The sequence below is a fragment of the Macrobrachium nipponense genome, chromosome 31 (assembly GCF_015104395.2).
Source record: "Macrobrachium nipponense isolate FS-2020 chromosome 31, ASM1510439v2, whole genome shotgun sequence".
Lineage (NCBI taxonomy): Eukaryota > Metazoa > Arthropoda > Malacostraca > Decapoda > Palaemonidae > Macrobrachium > Macrobrachium nipponense.
Window position 1 is genome coordinate 15,878,228 of NC_061093.1, and position 22,565 is coordinate 15,900,792.

At 41.9% G+C, this 22,565-nt stretch overlaps 1 protein-coding gene across 3 annotated transcripts in view; it reads left to right on the plus strand.

The window, feature by feature from the left end:
• The window catches only part of LOC135206645 (tetratricopeptide repeat protein 14-like), a 273,980-nt gene that overhangs the window by 186,381 nt on the left and 65,034 nt on the right, over nt 1–22,565 (plus strand). For all 3 annotated transcript variants that reach the window (XM_064237996.1, XM_064237998.1, XM_064237997.1), the window contains exons 12-16: nt 5,390–5,907; nt 6,309–6,384; nt 20,844–20,938; nt 21,090–21,366; nt 21,846–21,938. In XM_064237996.1, coding sequence (XP_064094066.1) covers nt 5,390–5,907; nt 6,309–6,384; nt 20,844–20,938; nt 21,090–21,366; nt 21,846–21,938 — 1,059 coding nt within the window. The remainder of the gene's footprint in view (nt 1–5,389; nt 5,908–6,308; nt 6,385–20,843; nt 20,939–21,089; nt 21,367–21,845; nt 21,939–22,565) is intronic.

Here is a 22,565-nt window from a genome sequence, read left to right on the forward strand (position 1 = left end):
GAGTGGATATCTCCAACTCGTTCGAGAGCTCTCTTCTAACGAAGAACTTTGAGAGGTCTTGCCCACCCAGGGAACTCAGGCCCTTGGGGTGGGATGTGACTTGTCCTTAGGAGTTTGACTTGAAGACCCTTCGAGCCACTCTGAGAGTCATCAGACAGGGATCTGACCCGTAAGACCCTTTTATTGCTGGCCATGGCATCGGTGAAGAGAGTAGGGGAAATTCATGGTCTTTCTTTTGATGTTAAACATACGAGGGGATGGGGATCTTTGACGCTCCATTTCATCCCGGACTTTGTAGCGAAGACTCAGAATCCTTCGGTCCTTGACGACCAGTTCGAGTCATTCACCATCCCCTCCCTGAAGGACTTCACCGACAATGATGCGGATGAGATGCTGCTTTGTCCTGTGAGGGCGCTACGGTGCTATCTGAAGAGAACTCAGCACCTCAGGCCTGAGTGTCGACGCCTCTTCGTTAGCACCGGGATTACCAAGGAGGTGCCCAAGAACACTTTCATTCTGGCTTCGTGAGGTAATCAGGAGGGTGTACACTGCGGATAGGAGTGATGACACTCGTACCCCTTGTCCGAGAGCCCACGAAGTCAGGTATTGGTCCAACCCTTGCGATCCGTGAGAACTTCTCCGTGGCACAGGTGCTGAAGGTAGGGGTTTGGGCCAACCAGACCACCTTCACATCTTTTTATCTTCGGGATATCGCCCACAGGTCCTTGGTTTTTTTCTCCTTGGGACCCGTGGTGGCTGCTCAACAAGTTGTGTAGCTTACCCAGCTCCTGAGTGGACAGAACAGCATCGCATCCTTGTGTGACTGCATGAATGGACAAGTGAAAGAGAGTGTGACTGGCTTCTCTTCCTCCTCTTTTCTCTCCTCTACCTGTGGGCAGAGGGCCGCGGTCGTCACTACGCTGGACAGGAGGCAGATGCAGGTGAGCTATGCTACTGAGCTCCTTCCTATCCCTTTCAGTAGGGATAGGAGCGGTTATCCACCACTCCCCCTAACAAGGGGGGGGGGGGGGGGGAGTGGATGCCAACAAGAGACAAACCCACAACTTCATTTTGGCTCTAGAAGTAGGAACTAGTTCTTGCTTGCTATTCATAAGAGGCATGCTTGCCTCCCTCTTATGAGTTTGGTCCAGAGGTCTGACCACTGATACTGCGGTGCACACCCCGATCAGCTGGGCAGAGGCTATGATCCCTCCCTCTGCTCTTACGACCAGGAAGGGAACCAAGGTCGGACGAACACCAGTCTGTTCATAAGATTCAGATTCCACCCACTAATAAGTGAGTCTTCCTATTGTTAAAGGACCAATAGGTTGCATTACGTATCTGAACAAATCACAATTTGTCGAAAATTGTATTTTTCCTAACTATACAAACCTGAGGTCCTTTACACATAGTCCCACCTCATGCCACCCCTCACTCTGTTTACTGGGCCTAAAGCAAAGTGAATCTTCACCTCTCAGTCGTGCAGGACTACCGACTGTCGGACAAGCAGTTAACTACTGAACCTCCTTGTTCGAAGCTTACGACCGGTTCCAGCTGCCGCTGATTACATTCCTATTGTTAAAGGACCTCAGGTTTGTATAGTTAGGAAAAATACAATTTTCGACAAATTGTGATTTTATACAGCGTACAGGTAGCTGTAGTGTTCAAGTTACGATAATTCGTCTTACGGTAATTCGTCTTACGATAATCCGATTTTATGAGAGACCAAATTACAATAGCCAAACTGTATCCCATCTTCCAGTTACATAAGTTCAAAAACAGCAAAAGGGAATGTTGAAAGGATGGTTTTAATGTTATACTCGTTGTGTAAACGTGTACAGCCATGAACAACCGAACGAGAAACTTTTATTTTTTCTAAGTAAACCGAATCTGATAATAATATCTGCTTGGCTTGTATTTCAATCATCGTACTATAGTACACTATTACCGTAGTTGTTATAAATGACGTCATGTAGAATAGGACTGAGATATCTTAATGTAAAAACTTTGTTCGCTATAGATCAAAGATCAATCGGGAAATTTTCTGTTAAATTTAAACCTAGTTATAGTTGAAGCTGAGAAAACTGTTCAAGCTGCTAATGACCATTTTCATGCATCGGCAACAAGGATAAAACTCCAGTAAACGTATGCCATCAAACACAACCGTAGATAAAATTGAGATAAAATCATTTAAATCAAAACTACTGTGCTTGAAAGAACACATTTTACTGTTGGTTTCATGCTGATATAAGATGAATAACGTAAAGTTCGTATTACGATGATATAAAGAAAATTGCGAACGGAATCTCATAATTTTTTTTACTCACTTAACATGCCAGCAACATAATATGTTAACGAAAAAAAAATTAGTTCACAATCACAATTTGTTTATGCTAACTAGAAACAAGAAAATTAGCTCAGAATTGTAATAAATATAGCAAAACAAACTCGTATTTGCCATCAGCTGATTTCCAAACCTAAACATTGGCCGCTCCACGGAATACTGGCTTAAATTTACCTTAGTATTTTATAATACAATAATATGAGAATACATACAATATTATTGGATACATTGAAGTAATGTATAACTTTTTAAAAGATTTATGGAAAAGATGCATCTTTACTTTTTCTTCTGTGTTTATCTTAATTTTTGTCACTGTGCCGTCTACATAGCAGCGGCATCTCAAGCTCATACGGTTGTACCACAATTTTTTGCTCAAGTAACAAAGTCAAAAATCAACTGAGTTGCACAATTATATTGTGTACTTCTATCCCATGGAAAAACAAACAAATTGCAATTTGCCAAATCGAATGTATACGAGAGTTTTGTCTTTTAAAGTCAATTTATGCACCAATTGTAAACATAATTTGTTATAAAAACGTGATTCAATTATATAAATTAAAATGTTATTATTCGGGCACAACTGAACAACCTATTGTCTTCATCATGTGAAGGGCTGTTACAAAGACTTTAAATGGACATGCGTACTGCCATTGTATCATATTTACGTACAAAAAAAAAATACCTTGTAATACATTATTCATACACATTTTAAACATAAAAGCATGAAAACTTATAACAAAAAGCTGAAGTTTCATTAACAAAAGGAGTTATAATTAGCTCCCAAATTAATAAAATATAACCACGTGAAGTCTTTGTAAATGCATTTTTCAGAACAGTGGCAGACAAGAATGAACATGAAAAAACATCCTTTGATAATGTGGAGGACAGTTACAAAAGCGTTTTATTATGAATATATGACAGTAATATATAAGGTAAAAAATGGTTTTATTACGTTTACGCTTCGTCGCCGATCGCAAACAACAATACGATAATCTATGACAATTATCGTTTGTATGACTGCAGTGTTCAGAGAAATTGATTACGTTATACCAAAACAATAACGAAGTTCGAATTGAAAATTAATGTTTTCCTAAATGATATTACTACTGTAATTACACTACTACTATTAACATTTCTATAAGGTTAAGAATGACAAAGGTGCTGTTAAGTGTAACTCAATGTTTACATTTCTGCTGGCCGCTCAACTACAAGTTGATGTCAGTGATGTGGGATTATTCATGAATAGGCTATATATTATGAAGATATGCCAATAATATATAATATATAAGGTGAGAATGGTTTTATTACCTTTATTGTCAGTTGATATCATAATGTGAATCTGTTCATGCATTTGTTGGTTATCGGAACTGGACGAGCCTTAGCCTACCACGGATTCATACCAGCGATATAGACTGAGAAGTGGTCCAAGGAAAAACCCGTGATTAACTGAATCCGTGATTGCTGATCCGCGACTAAGCGAGGCCCCACTGTATACCCCCATATATAAGGGTTCCAGCCGGCCCCCTTAAACAGACTTACTCCTCTCTTGATAGTTTTGTCACTGAGTCTGTTCAGGTTAGAGCACATGATGTCAGAGGTATAAGTTCTTCTCTGGCATTGAAGAAAAACTTGTCTGTTCATAGAATTTTGAATGCTGGTTCTTGGTTGCATCAGTCCATGTTCACTTCCTTTTACCTAAAGGACGTTGCCCACAGGTCTTTGGACACTTTTTCCTTGGGTCCAGTAGTGGCTGCCCAACAAGTTGTGTAATTCACCCTGTGTCTCTGGCGGGGTGATTTGTATCTTACCTAAGCTGATTGTGTGGAAGAGAGAATGATTGAGTTGGCTGGCCTCTTTCTTTCTCTTTGTTCCTTTCTTCTTCCTACAGGCGGGTCGAAGAATAGACATCATATTCTGGAACTGGTCTTATACATGTGAGTAGGATGGTCATACTGGTGGCAGTTTTTGCATTGGAACTATACAATAGACAAATCTGCTATTCAGTAGCAAGAGCTCCTCTCTTTAGCAACAGGAGCGAGGAGTAGTAGCAAACTCTTGTGGCTTATTTGGTTTGTTACTTGAACAGTTAGAGTTTTCTTTTGTTCCTGGAATGCAATGAATCTGCCCATATATCATTGTGTTTCAACCCAGACGGCTGAGTTTTTAGATTTCCAATTGTCTATTCTCTCACCGGCTTCAGCCCCCACTCCCAGCCAGTTTAGGATACTTGTACTTCCCTCCAAGTAAAAGTCTATCCTATTGTTAAGAACAAGGGTTTGTTCCACTTATGAACAAATGACACATTTTCAATCAATTTGTATTTTTGGTAGCCAACAAACCTGAGGTCTTAATGTTTACTGCCCACCTCTAGCCACCCCTCTCTCTTTTCCTGGGTTGGGGGAAAGACTAACATGTCACGAGATACTACTGAGCTTAGTCAACGACCAGTTTCCACCTTCTATACACATGAGTTGCCAGATGCCACAGATTCCTAGCTTTACAATCTGATTGTTTTAACCAGTTTCCAGCTGGTGCAAGAAAATTATCCAAGACAAGCACCATAAAACCAGATTACCATGAACTGAGTCCACCGATAACCTGGGACAAAGTATGAGCATTGTTCGACAAATGATATAAAATTTTCTTGAAAATGTCATTCAAAAGATGGAATGTTCGACAACAAGGTACCACTGTATATCCTAAATGCAGTTATTTTTTATGGGAAATACTATCAGTTTTTACCAAATCTCAATATTACCATGGTTTTAAAAATAACTTTTTTTTTTTTTTTTTTTTTTTTTTTTTTTATTCAGTTCATTAATTATTTTTCATACCTATTCATCTTAAACCAAATTCATTATGGCACTGAATAATCCTTTTGATTCTAGTGCTTGGCTTCAAGCCTAAATTTCATATTCCATTCCATTCCATTGAACTAGCCTGTAAGAACTCACTGTATAACTTTTTTTTTTTACTATAAAGACTAAAGGTTTTCAATGTAATTAGTTTGTAACATATTTCATGGGTCATTATTTATTTTTTCAGGAAAAAACAACTGGATGATGTGCAGGTGGAGCTAAACAAAGCTCCAATTGTAGAAGTAGAAGATGACCCAGTGCTGTACTTTGCCAAAGTAAAGGAAAATGTTGCAGCATTGAAAGCCAAGTTTAAGGTTCCATCATTAAGCAAAAATAAATCGCCACCAAACAGTCCTCCTATTGAGGGTCCTTCATTGCCAGCAGAGTCTCAAGAAGGTACCGATGAACTTAGAGAGGAGTCACCACCAAAACCAGCAAGCAAGTCAGATGAAAGTGAACGCAAATCATTATCACCTCTATCAACAAAATTTGCCATGCAGGAGGGGCAGTGGCAACCACCCCCCTATATCGATACAAATTCTTCATTTATGCCATCATCTCTAGAAGGAAGTGTTGGTGTACCATCATCAACTATTCCTTACTCAAACTACGGTTATATGCCTCAAGTTGATTTAACTGTGCCTCCTCCTAATTATCCTTATCTGCATTATCCCCCACCAGGTTTTCAGATGACGCATACTCAAGGTTAGTTATTACTCAGGATTTTCAAACAGCTTATTGTAGTTCACTTTATCTAATTCCAGTGATAATATTTTAAGCTTTGATTGCCTCAAGATTTCATGAGATTAGATGAATCATAGCTCTAAAAAAGTTGGAGAACTGTAAGCAATTTATGTCTGAATCTTCAGTTAGTTTTTAATATTGTAAAATCTTTTTTTTTTCCCTCAAAAAAGTTATTTTTTATTTTTTGTCATCTATTAGAAAATTTTACAGGTCTTTGACCTAAACAATATTAGTAAATTCGTGCTGAAAAAGCACAAATGCTCCGTAATTACCTGCATGTGAGAAGTTGAAGGTAAGTGGAATGACATTGAACGTTGTCCTGCCAATATATGTACACATGTACTTAGGCCTTTCTCTTGCAGGTGTTAAACCTACTAAAGAAGATGAAGATTATAAAAAGCGGGTAGATCAGTTCATAAAGCAACTATCTGTTACTAGGTACAGTAATATATTTCTCTTACTTCTTTTTAGGAAATATCTCCATTATAATGAGTGTTATCCTAAAGTAACATAGTACATGGCTGGGATTGAGAGCAATGTTAATAGGAACTGAGATTAAAAATATTACTTTTCCATCATAATGAAAATACAGTAATAAAGAGAATGGGACCTTCTGTGTTGATGGTTTTCAGTGAAAGCAGTACCAACATGAAATCTTATACTGATTACTGATTCATACTTATCATAGATATGAAAATCCAGCTTGATGCTATTTAAATGTTTTCAGTTAACACATCATGCTTATTGGTAAGGTTATTATAGCTGTGACAAATTCTCTTACATATTTACTTATAATGTCCAAATGCTTAGGGGAGGTAAACAGACCAAGTTGTGAATAGCTCATAGACCAGTTAATATGGTAATTGGATGATATGTGAAACCTGCCAACCACTCTCATCTTTTGATTTAATTTAGCTCAAAGTAGATGCTATAATTATTGAGAGGATTTCTTTTATTTATTATTTTCACTGGTTCAGAGTTTTAATTTTGCTTTTCTTTATTCACTGTCATTTCCATCTGATACAAGGTGCATGTTATATCCAATGTGATTGTATGCTAAAAGGTAAATGTTGCAAGGAGCAATGTCTGGCCTTTGGTATGCAGATTTATGTATAGCTATTATTGTTGTTGTATGTTATTCTTATTATTATAATACAGTGGAACCTCGGTTTTCGTACGCTTATTATTTCATACGTTTCGGTTTTGGTAGATTATTTTGCATTTTTGGTGTCATATTTCATCTGCCAGATGAGCGTGTAGGCGTCGTAACCCTGGAATATGTGTCGTAACCCTGGAAGTAATGTCTGATTAATATAATTGAAAAGCATGATAACCTCGGAACGTCGTAAGCCGAGACCGTCGTAACCCGGGGACTGCCTGTATACACAAAAGTTGGAAAATTCTGCTGCACTGGTAACTAAAGTTGTAACACCTGCCATTGTGGGAAACAAGTTTGATCCATTGGTAAATGGAAGAAATAAATAAAGCATTCATAAGCCTGCCCTGCTGTATGAAGTATAGACATGGGGGAAGAGCTAATGGAAAGTGTGACCTTGAAATGCTTAGATTTATGTCTATAGTGAAAACCAAAATTACTTTGAACATGTGGTATGTTTTAGACGGTGCCACTTTTCCCTGACTTGATTAATAAAACCTTGGGATAGCATGTTGATGTGGCATCTTCCTTATACCCTTGCCTATAGTAGTACTATGTCAGAAAGGGTAAAGAGCTTGACACTATTATCTGCGTACCTAATTGTGAAGATGTAAAACAAGCAAAAGAACTGAACTTTGATGATGAGTAAGGATGCTTTATAGTGAAAAGTATATATATATACTAATATGTAAATGAAGAATTGAAATCATACATTAAAATTTTTTGTCACAGGTTACGATAAGTATGAGTTAGTTTTTAACGATCAAAATGAATTATATGAATGTCCAAGATCTAGCTGACTCACCAATAAAAATATATGATACAGTGAGATGAGGGAGGGAGAAGTAGGTATTTTTATCAGATTAATGAACCTTGAATTGAGGGATGCAGATGAACAGTAATTGGATAAGAAGTCAGGAAGAAGTTTGGCAACATAGGTAATGACAGCTAAATTCATTGGCAATTTTGGTTTGATTTTAGTGTGCACTTGAAAGATTGTATCACAAGTGAGGAAGTAGCTAGGAGATTTGGTGTTTAAAAGGTTGTAAAATAGGTTGACACATCAGATACTTAAGTGGTATGTGCATGTGATGGAACTGGGAGAAGAGAAAAAGTGGTAGGTCTGGGAGTTAAGTGGATGCAGGTGCCTCAAAGATTTACAAGTCCATCTGAATAGAAATCTTTCATGGAAGCCATGCACATATCCTCAAAGAAGAACTAAAGTGTTTGAATAGCCTTTTCCTACACGCATTCTGTATTTAACCCACTAGATGCGGTGCGTCGCTAAAATCGATGCTTTATTTTCAAATATTGCGGTAAATTTAGGCCTCCCCTTAGCTGTTTCAGTGACGACAGTCTCACCCGTCAGCCCCCGGGAGGCGGGACCAGGGAACCTTTCATATCCTGGAGTTACAATGTTCGGAAATTTATATAAATCTTTGTGCATATTGTAAATTTTGGTGATAATGGCTTTTGATGATGATGCTTATTCTTTTCCATCAAATAGGGATATAGAGATAGATAATTATAGTGACAGTGACAATAGTAATATTGGTTTAAAAGTTAGTGTGCATATGTCAGTTAACATATGCACACATATACACCGATTCAACCAATTAATAACTGCTGTATATATTTTGTAATTTTATAGATCTTTCTTGAATAGCTAAGGAGTAATATTGTCATGAAAAAATGTGAAATTATCTCAGAATATACAGCATAAAACATTCCAAAACTAAAATGCAATTTTTGAACAAAAGTTTTCTTTTAAAAATATATTCTTTTTAAATATCAATTTTCAAAATAACTTATATTTCATTTTTTTATTAATCTGCAAAACAAGGAGAATACAACCACGTATTATATATATATATATATATAATATATATATATATTATATATATATATATATATATGTATATATAGTGTATATATATGTATATATGGATATATATATATATATGTATATTATATGTATATATATATGTATATATATGTATATATATATATATATGTATATATGTATATATATATGTATATATATGTATATATGTATATATATATGTATATATGTATATATGTATATATATATATGTATATATATATGTATCATTAGGTGATAAAGTAAAAAATAAGCAAGAAAATATTAGTTCCATTACTGATGTTGCTAATGCATGGTATTGCCGTCATCTTTTAGTGGCATCCCCCTAGCACCTCATGGGTTAAATATCCCAGATGAAGGGATGTAACACAGGCCATCATATTAGATCTAATTTTAAAATGATCATGTATGTCCAATATTTAAAACTTTGATGATTATTTAGATAGGAAAAATATAAATAGATGTCATGAGTGTACAGAGTAGAAACATGATCCATGTTTAAAGCATACACTACATTACACAGTTGAGATTTGGGTATTATGCTGACAAAGAAAATGAAAGAGGTTTTAAAAGATCTGACTATAATAGAAAACTAAGATTCATGGCCAGAGTAAGATCACATTAAAAGTGAGGTGTTCAGAGAGAGATGTGACTATTAACTAGATGAAGTCCAGTAGACGACCTAAAGCAACACAGAAAATGAATAGACGCAGACCAAGACCTGATGGTATTTGAGTTGAAAGTGCACCAGACAAGATAGTGAGAAAGCTTATTTTGAATCTTACCCTTTACCATTAGCTTTATCTCAAGCTAATTGGCACAGGTTCGGGTGGGGATAAGACAGTAAATGTTTTGTTTGTCATTCTTCTCTGTCGCTGATTATGGCCAGCTGTTTGGACAAATGCCCTAAAATTTGAGTATGTTTTGTTTTTGGTTAAATGGATTGTTTAGATTTTGGTCTGTATTTGGCAATATGGATTCTTGTCCCAGTTTTCCCTATAGAAATCTGTCAGAAATGGTAAAGTAAGTGGTTGCAATACCAGATTGGGTTGATTGACATAAGTATGCACAAACCCTGCATGGATCAACTAGAGGTGAATTGTGATTCAGACAACCTTTGTAATCATTCCAAGGATTGGTCTTTGGAAGCGATAGAGATGATGATAAATTGCCAAATTAGGAGGGAAGGATAGACTTAGGAGATAGTAAATAAAACAGTTTTTAATCTAGGTTTTTTTTAGAATTAACACCTGGTCAGAAAGATAGATCTAAGTCTGTAGTTTCTTCTGTATATATAGATAGATCTAACCCAGAATGTCAGTTTAGGGTAGTAGGCTAGATGTAATGCAATTACGTACATATTGACTTGGTTAAGTCTGAAATTGAATTTTATGTAACAGTTTGATTCTTTTGCATCGAGTGTGTTAGTGCATTGGCGGGGATAGTGTCCCCTCGTTCTCTTGGCCACTCTGCGGATGCAGACTTGCCTATCACCTCTGCACCCCTGCCAACAGTCCTGGTAGTACCCGATTTCCAGACAAGGACTTAACATCCCAGGATGTTCAAGGACTGCGTTCTTATGTTTGACCCTGTTGTCCTATGGTTATTCTAGCAATTTGTCCAGGCTAGATAACTGTAGTGAGTGCTGCCATTGTGCTTGCAGCCATTGATAGCAGCCCTGAGTTTGTAGTTAGGTTATCAGGAGTAAGCATTCATGCCAGTTCTTCCTTTTTATCACCGATGGTCCAGGTTTTACTTTTGACAAGGCCACTGTTATGTCCACAAGGTGTCAAGTCCGTGTACAGTTCTGCATATGTCTTTGGTTTGCATGAGGTGTCGTTGAAGCTGTGCAAGGCATTACTATTGAGTTCATTAAGAGCATGGTTTTCAGCAGGTCCACACGGTTGTTTGTGAGTTTGCATGGTTGTCAGGGAGTCCATACGGTTGTCAGCAAGTCCACATAGCTGCCTGTGTCATGCGTCAGTAATTCCGCACAGGTTTCAGTAATTCCACTGCATCTGCAAGTTCACATGGGTGTTAGAGAGTTTGCACAGCCATAGCAAGTCTGCATGGCTGTAGCGAGTCTGCATGGCTGTTAGTGAGTCCGCGAGTCCGCATGGCTTTTATCAAGTCTTCACAGCCATTAGTGAGTCCACATGGGCATTAGCAAGTCTGCACAGGTGTTAGCGAGTCCAAGGCATCATCGAGTCCACATGAGGCTTCTGCGTCAGTGAGTCTACTTAATGAGAGAGCTTTTGACTTTCAAGTTTCTCTCAGATGAATTATGAGATCTTTAGTGCCTGGTCTTTTGATACCATCTGGTTCTGGGGCTACTTTTTCCCATAAAGGGTAGTGCCATCAGTGAACATCACGCGGTACTATAGGCATTACTTAAGGGTCTTTGCAGCATCCCTTCGACCCCTAGCTGTAACCTCTTTCATTCCTTTAACTGTACCTCTATTCACACTAATATTATCAATATTAACAAGTTGCACTTCTTGGGAGATGCCAAAGGATTGTCTTTAATCCATCAAGGCATAAATCCATGCTGACTTAGGCAAAACTGTTCACACTTTTCAGCTGGACTGCTGAGGGTTTTGCCAAGCAACTTTTTTGAAACCTAGTTGTTGGCTTAAAGACGCCATAGGGGCCCTCTTTTCTACCCCGGAGAGGCTTCTCTCAAGGCTCTTTCTTAGAATACTCTACTTGATGGCTGTGGCTTTGGCTAAAAGAGTAAGTGGGTTACATATGATAATTGTTTGTAGTTTGTTCACAATCTGGAGCAGAGCTGAGGAAGAAGAGCTTCATAGATGCCTTATTAGTGCTATAGGGATTTATACATCCCATCTTAACCATTTCTTAACCATTAAGGAAGCAGAGTAGAAACTTATTTTGCATTGTCAAGAATCCTTAGGTTCCTAGGTCGTACAATGCCATGACTTTCTATATTAATCCTTAATCTTGGGAGCAAACCATGCACTGTCTCCAGAACATTGTCCCCTTTTGAAGATGAAAGTTTACTATTCAGACCAACAGCTACATCGATTAGTTTTCATCAACCTTTCTGTAGACAACTTGAGGGCCGTCGATATCCGTACACTAGCACCTGTAGTTGTGACGGGAGATTTCTCCTAGTCTTCCCCCTATGTGTTATGAACAGGTAGAGGTTTTTACTATTGACTCCATCCTGGGTAAGTGATGAACCTTATGCATTGGAGTTCGTACATGGTAATATCATACTTTTCGTTATAATGCTCAGTTGTATTTGCTTTGTTTCTCTTAGGTAGGGGGCAAACAAAGTTCATTAGCATTAATATGTTGGACTTATGTTGCAGAGCTAATGCTCCTTATTGGAAAAAGCTGATTTAGAACCACATTTTTTTGGGCAAAAATTGGTGTGTTATTGTTCCTACATGTTACACAAACCATCGGCCCTTTACATAAGGAATTACTTTCAGCGCCAGCTGGAACTTGGTCGTAAAATTCAATATTATTATTATTATTATTATTAATAGGGGTTAGTTTTTCCAGACCTCTGAGTCTCAAGTAGACTCTTCTCGGGCTGGTCGTAAAATTCAATAACAAGGTAGTTAGGCAGTAACTGCTTGTCCAATGGTCGGGAGTCCCGCCCGACTGGATGTAAGCATTCCACTTTGCTTTCGACCGCTGTCAGGTGCAGACGTGTTGTTTACCTCTCTGCGCGCCTCTGTTATGAGAATGGTCTATGTCATTTTTGGCTTTAAGCCTTTTTCGTTGTGTATTTGTGTATTATTTCTGCCTGTGGTTTTTTGTGTATTTTGTCTGATTCTGACATAATTGCAACATGTAAGCCCACAAGTCAGATAAGCCCTTATGCCCCCCATCCAACCGGAGAATATGTCCTGGAGGTGGGGGGGTAGAAAGTGTGGTGTATTTCACTCTAGTGAAGATGTGGATCCTCACGCCCTCTGCGCAAGGTGCCGAGGGCGTGAGTGTAAAAAAGTTTACTTGTGTTACTTGTATTTCCTGGTTGGAGGAGCAGTGGGGGAGATACGAGAGGAGGAAGAAGCCACGTAAGTCAGCCAGGGTATCGTCAGAAAGCTCTCCCTCGACACTGCTGGTTACAGACACGTCGTCTTCTTTCCATCCCCCTCGTAAGCTTCCTCGCATGACCCTCTCTCCTTTGGGGGACATATCTCTCGCCGCCTCTTCACTCGATCTGCCAAGTGCAGAGGAAGGAGGGAGACATGCCGACCTGGAGTTATACTCGGGAACTTCTGTCTGTTTCGGGGGGGGGGGGGGGGATAATTCCCCCTCTGAGCCAACAGGAGCTCCCTCCCCATTTACCTGACTGCCCTTCTTCCACATATTTGTCTACCTCTGCGGTTAGGGATCTGCAGCAGGTATGGTGATCGCTGAGTCTTCCTGGCACTCTGAGCATCCAGGGACTCCTACAACAACTAGTTGCAGTCCCAGTCACATATGTGATGGAGTTGAGGACAACCACTACGGTATATACCCCGGGGTATGCGGCACCACCTCACCTGGTTTATGCCCAGCATGTGACGATGGTTACCCCCACTGCTGCGGTGCAGGCACCAGTGCCACGTGTCTCCAAGGTGGAGTATTACCCTCCTCCTTCCCCAGGTTTTTGCTGTCCTCGCTCCTCCACCTGATTTTGAGTGCCCGAAGAGCTCACCCTTGGACCTACCTCCTGTTGCCTTCACTGTACCTGCTGCCCCTGTCCCTGCCCGTGGAAGTGCTGCTGCTCCTTCAGTCCCTCCTGCCTAGGTGGAGCTTGGCCCTGCTGCTGCAGCAGCCGCCCCAGCTCCGTCCTGGATGGGAGACTTGTCTGCTGTCCTGAGGAAGCTGGCGAAGAAGAAGTCAAAGAAGAAGAGGAATGTGTCGTGGTCTTCTTCGTCTTCGTCTCCTGCCGCCTCTTCCCCTTCTATTCCAAGGCTCCCCAGCAGTGGAAGAAAAAGAAGGTGGCCTCTCTCCCCCCCCCCCCCCCCCCCCCCCCCCCCCCCCCCCCCCCCCCCCCCCCCCCCCCCCCCCCCCCCCCCCCCCCCCCACCCCCCCCCCCAAGAAGTGTCGCACAGAGACTTCTAAGGGTCTGTCTCACCTTCCTTCAGGACGGGGTCCATCTCTCCTTCCTCAGGGAAGAGAAAGACGGGGACCATGGAGGTACCAGCCACTGCTGGTACCTCAGCTCCTGGCTCTAGAGGTTTCACCTCTGGACCAGGATACGTCTCGGCCACTCACCAAAGAGTGTCACCGAATATACGGTCGTGCAGCCAGAGTCCAGGCAGTTGAGTATGCTCACTGCCAGGGCCCAGGCACGGGGCAGAAGGATGGTAAGAGTCACTCAGGTGACTCTCGCCAGACCAGCGATTGCTCGCGTAGCGATCGCCCGGTACCCAGGGTTGATGTGACTGTCCCACCTGACCAAACACGAGGCGAGGCTGGGAGGAAGTCCCCAGGTCCCCGGGAACAGCTTCGGCTGCTTCCGGGACCATGACGCGTCTTTAGGATGGTGCTCGCTCTCACCATGTTAGTGGATGCTACCAATCACCCAACCGTCGATCACACCAGCATGATCAGACAGTCCGCACGGCTGGTAGCAGCTCCTCTGACATGAGAGATCGACGCTACCGTCCTCGGTCCAGCGCTTCTCCGCAGGGAGATCGCTGGTCCAGACCTGCAGCCCGGTCACCACTGCGGGTTGGTGGTCGCCTGCAGTCCTCCTAGCCTACCAGTTCTGCCGGTAGTCAGGGTGGGAGCTTCAGGTCTACCTCACCTGTCCCTTCAACCTCCTCAGGATACACTGGGAGGAGTGAGGCAAACAGGAGTGACTGTGAGGAGTATGCTCCTTACAGTCCAGCCACGAGAGCCTATGTGCCTAGTTCGGTTTTAGGACCAGACAGGTCATACGCTCAAGTGCTTAGAGGAGACCAAGGGGGGTCTGGTGAGGTTCTTCCTGCTCAAGGAAGTGTGTCTTGGGAGGGACTTGGCCTGGCTGGATCTGACGGTCCGTCGCCTCAGGACGCGGTCACTCCCGAGATACAGAGGTCTTTCGCAGAGGTCATTGCGCTAATCCGTCTGCTCAGTGACCTCGGGGAAGGTTCGGTGGTTGCCCCCTCTGACTGTCCATCTAGGTTCGATTTGTTGTGGGGTCCTAAGAAGGAACCCAGAGCATCTGTAGGGCTACCCTGGTCTTCCTTGGCTGACGGTGTGCTGGACCAGGTGAACGCTTGTCTATGAACAGGAAGCTTCACTTAGTGCCAGCAGGTCAGACAAGCTGCTTCCCACTCCTCTGCCTTGCCAGTGGTGTTTCTTTGTGCCTTCATCAGACCCTTTGCCGACCAAGCAGGTTGACCCAGAGTTAGCTTGCCTAACTCCAGGATTGCCTCTGCAACACCTGCTGTCAGAGAACCTCTGAAATCCACTGCCATGGAAGCTTTCCAGGCCGTCTCCTGGCTGGATCTGTGGTTCCTCACAGTATCCAGAGTCGCAGCTTCCTCGGGATCTATAGTTCCTGGGGAAGACTCAGCGTTCGGGAGACTCGCCAGTCTGGAGGTAGGGCTATTTCCTACCTGGCCCACCAGACTGCCAGCCTGTGGGCCAACCTGGTGCTGAGGAGGAAGGAAACTCCTGAATCACGTATCCAGGGTGGCTTGTCATGAGGTAACAATGGGTCTAAGGAATGGACTGTTGCTTGGTTCCTCCCTCTCTTCCCTAGGGAGATAGTGGACGCTGTGGTGGAAAAGCAAAGAGCTGAGGACAGTGATTGCCTAGTACATCAGGCAGTTGCGAAGACTTCTGGGCAGTCTTGTGCAACTGCGGCTAAGCCTCAGAGCTTAGCTAGCTCTTCCTCCGCTCCTAATATAAGACATCAGTACTATCGAGGATTACGCATGGAAAGACCCAGCCTTCCTCTTTCGCTTTAAGAGGTGAGCGTCAGCCCCCCTCTCAGGCCTTCTCCTCTCACAGAAAAGGGGTTAAGCGAAAGGGGAAGAGAGGGAAACGCTAGGGATGGCGTTCCTCCTCACCTGCTGCCGGAAGTGGGGGATGCCTGGCGAGCCATGGGGCAACTTGGCAGCGCTACGGAGCTGAGACCTGGGTAGTGGATGTCCTTCAGGAGGGATATCTACTTACCTTCGAGTTGAGGCCACCCCTTACTTCACACCCAGTCCATCTCCAAGCATAAGTTCCCGGTTCGGCAAGGGACATATCACTGGAACAAGAAATGCAAACAATGCTGAGCAAAGGAGCTGTGGAAATCGTATGAGAACAGTCACCGGCGTTCTACAGCCAACTTTTCCTAGTGGAGAAAGTCTACGGGAGGCTGGAGACTTGGAAAAGATCTCTCTCCCTTGGACCAATTTGTTCGCCAAACTCAGTTCACAATGGAAACTTCACGCTTAGTGCTCAATTCCATCAGGGAGAATGATTTCCTGCTTTCGGTGGACCTGAAGGATGCGTATTTTCAAATACTCATCCATCAGTCCTAAAGAAAGTATCTTCGCTTTATCCTCGACGGGACGGTGTACCAATTCAGGGCACTTTGTTTTGATCTCTCAACCACCCCACAGGTGTTCACACAAGTGTTTACTCTGGTGTCGGCTTGGGCCCATTCGGTCAGGATACATCTGATGAGGTATCTCGACAATTGGCTGGTCCTGGCGAGCTCTCGTTCACAGTTGCTACAGCACAGAGATCGCCTCCTCGACTAAAGTACCTGGGCATGCTGATCGATACAATAGCAGCATGAGTCTTCCTCGCAGACTTGCGGATTAGCAGGTTCAGGGAAGTAGCTCATCGGTTTCTGTCACGACAGGAACAGCCAGCTCAGCAGTGGCAGGTCATGATCAGTCACCCGTCACCATTAGAGAAGTTAGTCCCTCACAGGTGTCTTCACCTGCGGTCTCTGCACTCTTCAATGGAGACTAAAGGAGTGCTGCTCACAGGGGCGGGATCCACCATCCTTCCTGGTTCCTTTTACGGAGGAAGTAAGGGAGGATTTAGCCTGGAGGTAGGTGACAGGAACCTCTTAATAGTGGTGCCTTTACGCACTCCCCCTCTGGAGATTCTTCTGTTCTCAGACGCATTGACCGAGGGTTGGGCGCACACCTGGAAAAGTTGCTGGTTTTGAGAGTGTGGAACCGACATGACAGGCTCCTTCACATCAATGTTCTGGAACTCAAGGCAGCGTTTCTCACGCTCCAGGAATTCTGGGAACGGGTGATGGGACACTCAGTGGTGCTGATGAGCGACAACACCACTGTAGTGGCATACGTCAACAAACACGGGCCTAGTGTTCCTCCCGTAACACCAGTTGACGATGCAGGTTCACGAGTGGGCTGTAGCTCACTCAGTAGAGCTGTCGGCCAGGTACATTCCAGGCAAGAGGAATATAGTGGCAGACAAGCTCAGCCGCCAGAATCAGGTGATTGGGACAGAATGGTCTTTACACCCAGACATGGCGGAAAGGCTGTTCAACCTGTGGGGGCGCCCAGTAATGGATCTGTTTGCCACCTGGCACAACAGAAAACTAACAGTTTTCTTCTCCGTTGTGCCAGACCCATGGGTGGTTGCAGAGGACGCGTTCTGTCTGATTCGCAAGGTGATCAGAAGGGCACTGGTCACCAGCAATCTTCAGATGATTATGGTGGTACCCAAATGGCCTCAGGCCGTTTGGTATCCGGACCTGCTGGCTCTTCTTTTAGAGGCACCGTGAGAGATTCCCCCATGTCACAACCTGCTGTGTCGACCGCATGTGGAATGGTACCACCAGGCAGTACATTCCCTGTATCTTCACGGAAGGCAGTTATCCACCATCTCTTGCAAGTGAGAGGCTTTTCTCGCCGAGCAGCAACAGAGATGGCTGGATACCTCAGACAGTCCTCTGCAGCAGTATACCAGGGAAAGTGGTCCGTCTCCTGTGGTTGGGGTCTTAGACGGGGTCTCTCTCTACTCTTCAGAAGGTAGCTTATTTCCAGGTCTTTCTTCGCTGAGAGAAGCTCCTCTCTGTATCCACTGTTAAAGCTGCGAGGAGTGGATGTTTCCTCTTCCATGGAAATATCTCTCCTAATGAGGAGCTTCGAGAGATCTTGCCCACCCAGGGAACTCAGGCCCTCTGAGTATGGCGTGACTCTTGTCATAAGGAGTTTGACTCATAGACTTTACGAGCTTCTTTGGGAGTCGTCAGACATGGATCTGACCCTCAAGACCGTCTTTCTGCTGTCCCTAGCATCGGCGAAGAGAGTACGGGAACTTCATGGTCTTTCCTTCAATGTTAAACACTCTAGGGGATGGGGATCTGTTACGCTCGATTTCTTCCTAGATTTCATAGCGAAGACTCAGAACCCTTTGGTCCCTGACGTCAGGTTCAAGTCCTTCACGATCCCCTCCTTAGAGGACTTTACAGGTAATGATGCGGATGAGATGCTACTTTGTCCTGTTAGAGTGCTACGGCGCTATCTGAAGAGAACTCGACATCTCAGGCCTAAGTGTCGACGCCTCTTTGTTAGCAGTGGGGTGACCAATAAAGAAGTGTCTAAGAACACTATTTATTTCTGGCTTCGTGAGGTAATCAGGAAAGCGTACAATTTGAAAGGAGTGCTGACACCGGTACTTTTCGTCCGAGAGCCCACGAAGTTAGAGGTATTGGTCCTACCCTTGCATTCCGCAAGAACTTGTCGGTTGCACAGGTGCTAAAGGCAGGGGTGTGGTCCAACCAGACCACCTTCACCTCCTCCTACCTTTGGGATATTTCCCATAGGACCTTGGACACATTTTCCTTGGGACCCGTAGTGGCTGCTCAACAAGTTGTGTAGCTTACCCAGCTCCTTTAACAGGACAAGATTGCATCTCATCCTTGTGATATCGCGTGAATGGAGAATGAATGAGAGTGTGACTGGCTTCTCTTCCTTCTCTTTTCTTCCCTCTTCCTGCAAGCAGAGGGTAGCAGTCATCACATGCTGGACAGGACAACGGTGCAGGTAAGCTATGTGACTGAGCTCCATTCTATCTCTTTAGTTAGGGATAGAAGCATCTATCCGTCCCTTCCCTAACAAGGGGGGAAGTGGACAACAGTAAGAGACAAACCCAATGCTTTATATTTGGCTACTTACTTATAACTTGAAGTTCTTGCTTGTTATTCATAAGAGGTATGCATACCTCCCTCTTATGAATTGGTCCAGAGGTCTGGCCATTGATCTTGCAGTGTCTCACTCTTATCAGTTTGACAGAGGCTTGGTTCCCCCCCCCTTGCTCCTACAACCAGGGAGGGAACTTAGGTTGGGCAAACACCAGTCTGTTCACAAGACTCAGATTCCTCCCACCAATAAGTGAGTCTTCCTTACGTAAAGGACCGATACGTAGTTTGTATAATGTATAGGAACAAATCACAATTTTTGAAAGTAAATTGTATTTTTCCTAACTATACAAACCTGAGGTCCTTTACATATGGGCCAACCTCATGCCACCCCTCACTCTGTTCCTGGGCCTAAAGCAAAGTGGAATGTTTACTGTCCAGCTGGCACTGAAAGTAATTCCTTATGTAAAGGATCTCAGAATTGTATAGTTAGGAGAAATACAATTTACTTTCAAAAATTGTGATTTTGGGTGTGAGGTGGAGGCACAGAGGCCAAACTTGCCATTCTGCATTGCACAATCTCAACCAATGGCTATATTCAGGGTCCATGCTCCACCTCTTTGCAACAGTGGACCTCTCCTGATGAAAATCTTCACCTGACAAGAACTTTCCTTGGGGTCGTATGCATCAGGTAAACAGCAATGAATGAAGATATTTCTAATATCTGATATTTTGGTAATAGGGAAAATTCTTACCCTCCTCCAGTGCTCAGTATTGGAGTCAGCTAACGATAGAGGGTAAGTGTCTCCTAAAAAAATAATGATTTTTATGATAAGATGAATTTTATTGGTGCTTATCTGGCTATCACAGAGTTCCCTCTCTCCTCCCCTTTTAATGAATTTTATAGGTACTTATCCGCTATCATGAGTTCCCCCTCTCCTTCCTCCCCTTTTGACAGAATAACAGCCAAAACATTCAATATCTTACCCCCACCCTCCTAATGTCTGTAAGGTAAGATTGAGGTAACCTTAGGGGCATTTTTTAATTATTCATTCAATTTTAACAATTTTCGAACCTGCACCATGTAGCAATAGATAAAGTTAATGATACATGTAAGTACCTATAAAACATATTGTATGTTTTGTAGGCAGAGTCTGGGAATGAAGACTCTTGGTAAGATAAACCTGGTGGGATTGGCTTCACCTGTTGTCTGACTACCATTTTGTTAATTGTAATAATGAATTAAAGACTTTCCACTCTAATTGGACATTATTAAGTAAGAGATTTATGTCAATAAATCAGAAATATATGTACAGGTATACATACAAATTTGTATATCCAACAGAAGTCTCTTGATATTGACATTGCTTGTATTTCAGTCATAATAATGCCCATGATTACTATTTTTTCATAAAGAAACATTTTTATCACATCTGTACATGTAAGTTCATTTCTTATTAGTTAAGTTTTCTTGATGAATGATTTACTTTAGCATACTCTTGTAAATTGTGTACTTTTTAAAAATTAAGTTTCAGAGATCATGTGTTAGAGTGATTCCGTTTTTAAGAAAAAAAACTGGCAAAAACTTAGCAGTAGTGTGAGAAATTAGTAGTCACTTGGTAAGGTAGCATTTAACTGTTAATATAAAAAGTTTAAGATAGAATTTTTACAAATTTGAAAACAAATCAAATAGTGTTCTTTAGAATTCTTTTTGAGAATAATTTTTTCCTGTGTATTTTTTCTGTGTTCTGATATTGCTCCTCGATCATCCTGCCTGAAACTAGAAGTAGCAGTCAGGAGCACCGGAAGAGGAAATCAAGTAGCCAGGAATCAAGGCACAAGAAAAGGAAGCCGAATAGTAAGCGCAAAAAGAGGAAAGGTACTGTAAAATTTTTGAGTTCCTTTTGTTAAATTACTGGTAGGTATAATACTGATATTTTATAGTTGAGTTAATTGAACTTTCTCATTATCATTATAGAGAAGAATTGTGAATTTTGCCTTGATTGTGATTTATTGTTGTTTCTACACAGAATACAAGAAGAAGAAAAGAAGGAGAAGTCGATCTCTCAGCAGCAGCAGCAGCGGCAGTAGCAGCAGCAGTAGCAGCAGCAGCAGCAGCAGCAGTAGCAGTAGCAGCAGCAGCAGTAGCAGCAGCAGCAGTACCAGCAAGAACAGTAGTTCTTCTAGCAACAGTTCCCGTCGCAAAAGGAAGAAAAATAAGAAAACTTTAGCCAAGATGGAGAATGATGTCAAGAAGATAACAAAAGAAGAGGCAGATGTGAAAGAAAACACTGTACAGGAGAAAGTGTGAGTTATGGTTTTGCTGTTTGTAGTTCCTTTTGGTTGGTTTTGTCCATAAACTGTGCATTTTCATAATGTCATTTGCAGTTGATAGAATCAGAACTCATTAGTACTTCATTGTTTTCAGCTTCATCATACTGTACATGGAACTGAACTCCTCTACATAATTCTGACGGACTTTTCTGGTCCTTGATTTTATCGCAATACCGACGCGTGGTACCCTTTTTGAGAGTACTGTATTAGTAAAGAGTAGTCTCTTAGGTGCAAATTGTAAACTTTTATTTTAAATCATCTAGGACAGTTATGTGCAAGTATTTTTGTAAAAATTCTACCTAAGATATGTAATGATCGGATTGGATTGTCAGAGGTTGTCAATAAAAGTCTGGAATTTGTGGTGTCCAGTAAGTACAGTATTGTTTTACTGATTTTTCTCATGATTTAGTGTAATTTTAGCACAGATTTCACACTGGATTTAAATGTTACAGGAAAGAAGATTCAATTGCAGAATTGCAGCATATCGAAAAGTTGCTTTCTGCTCATTACAAGAAAATAGAAGAGTCACAGAAGGCAACAACAAAGTAAGTAAATCATAAACATTTCCATTGGTTGCTTATGTATTTTAAGGGAAGGACTTGACAAACTGGAGGTTAATGTTTTTCACTTATTCAAAGTTAAGAGAGAGATATATAAGATTAACAGCATGTACCATTCACCTTGCATGGTAATATAATTTGCAGGAAAAGTGTTGAGTTTATTTGTGTGTAAATCCAAAAGGTAATATTTTGTTTAAAATTGTGATAATAGCTGGAACAGTTAGTCAAGGTTCCTTACAACAGAGTAGGTAAAAAAAGGGAGAAATCTTTGCAAATGTTGATTTTATACGTAAGTGACTTTGATTTCATGAATATTTGTAAGTAGTAATTACATATGTGTGTAGTTCTGTAGGCAGTGGAAAGGTATGCTTATTACAAACAAGGGAAATCAGAAGGAGAAAAACAGCATTTGTGGGATAAGTTTTCAGACACTGACTGAAGTGCCACAGTCAGAATGTATGCAGGTTTATGATCTCTTACCTGTAATTCTAAAAACCAAAATATTTTTTTGGAGACAAGCAATCATTTACAAAAGCCAAACAGTACACTCATATATTTATAATAATGATTTAGATAAAAGTTGTTTTACTTGATCTATCCAATTACAGTATA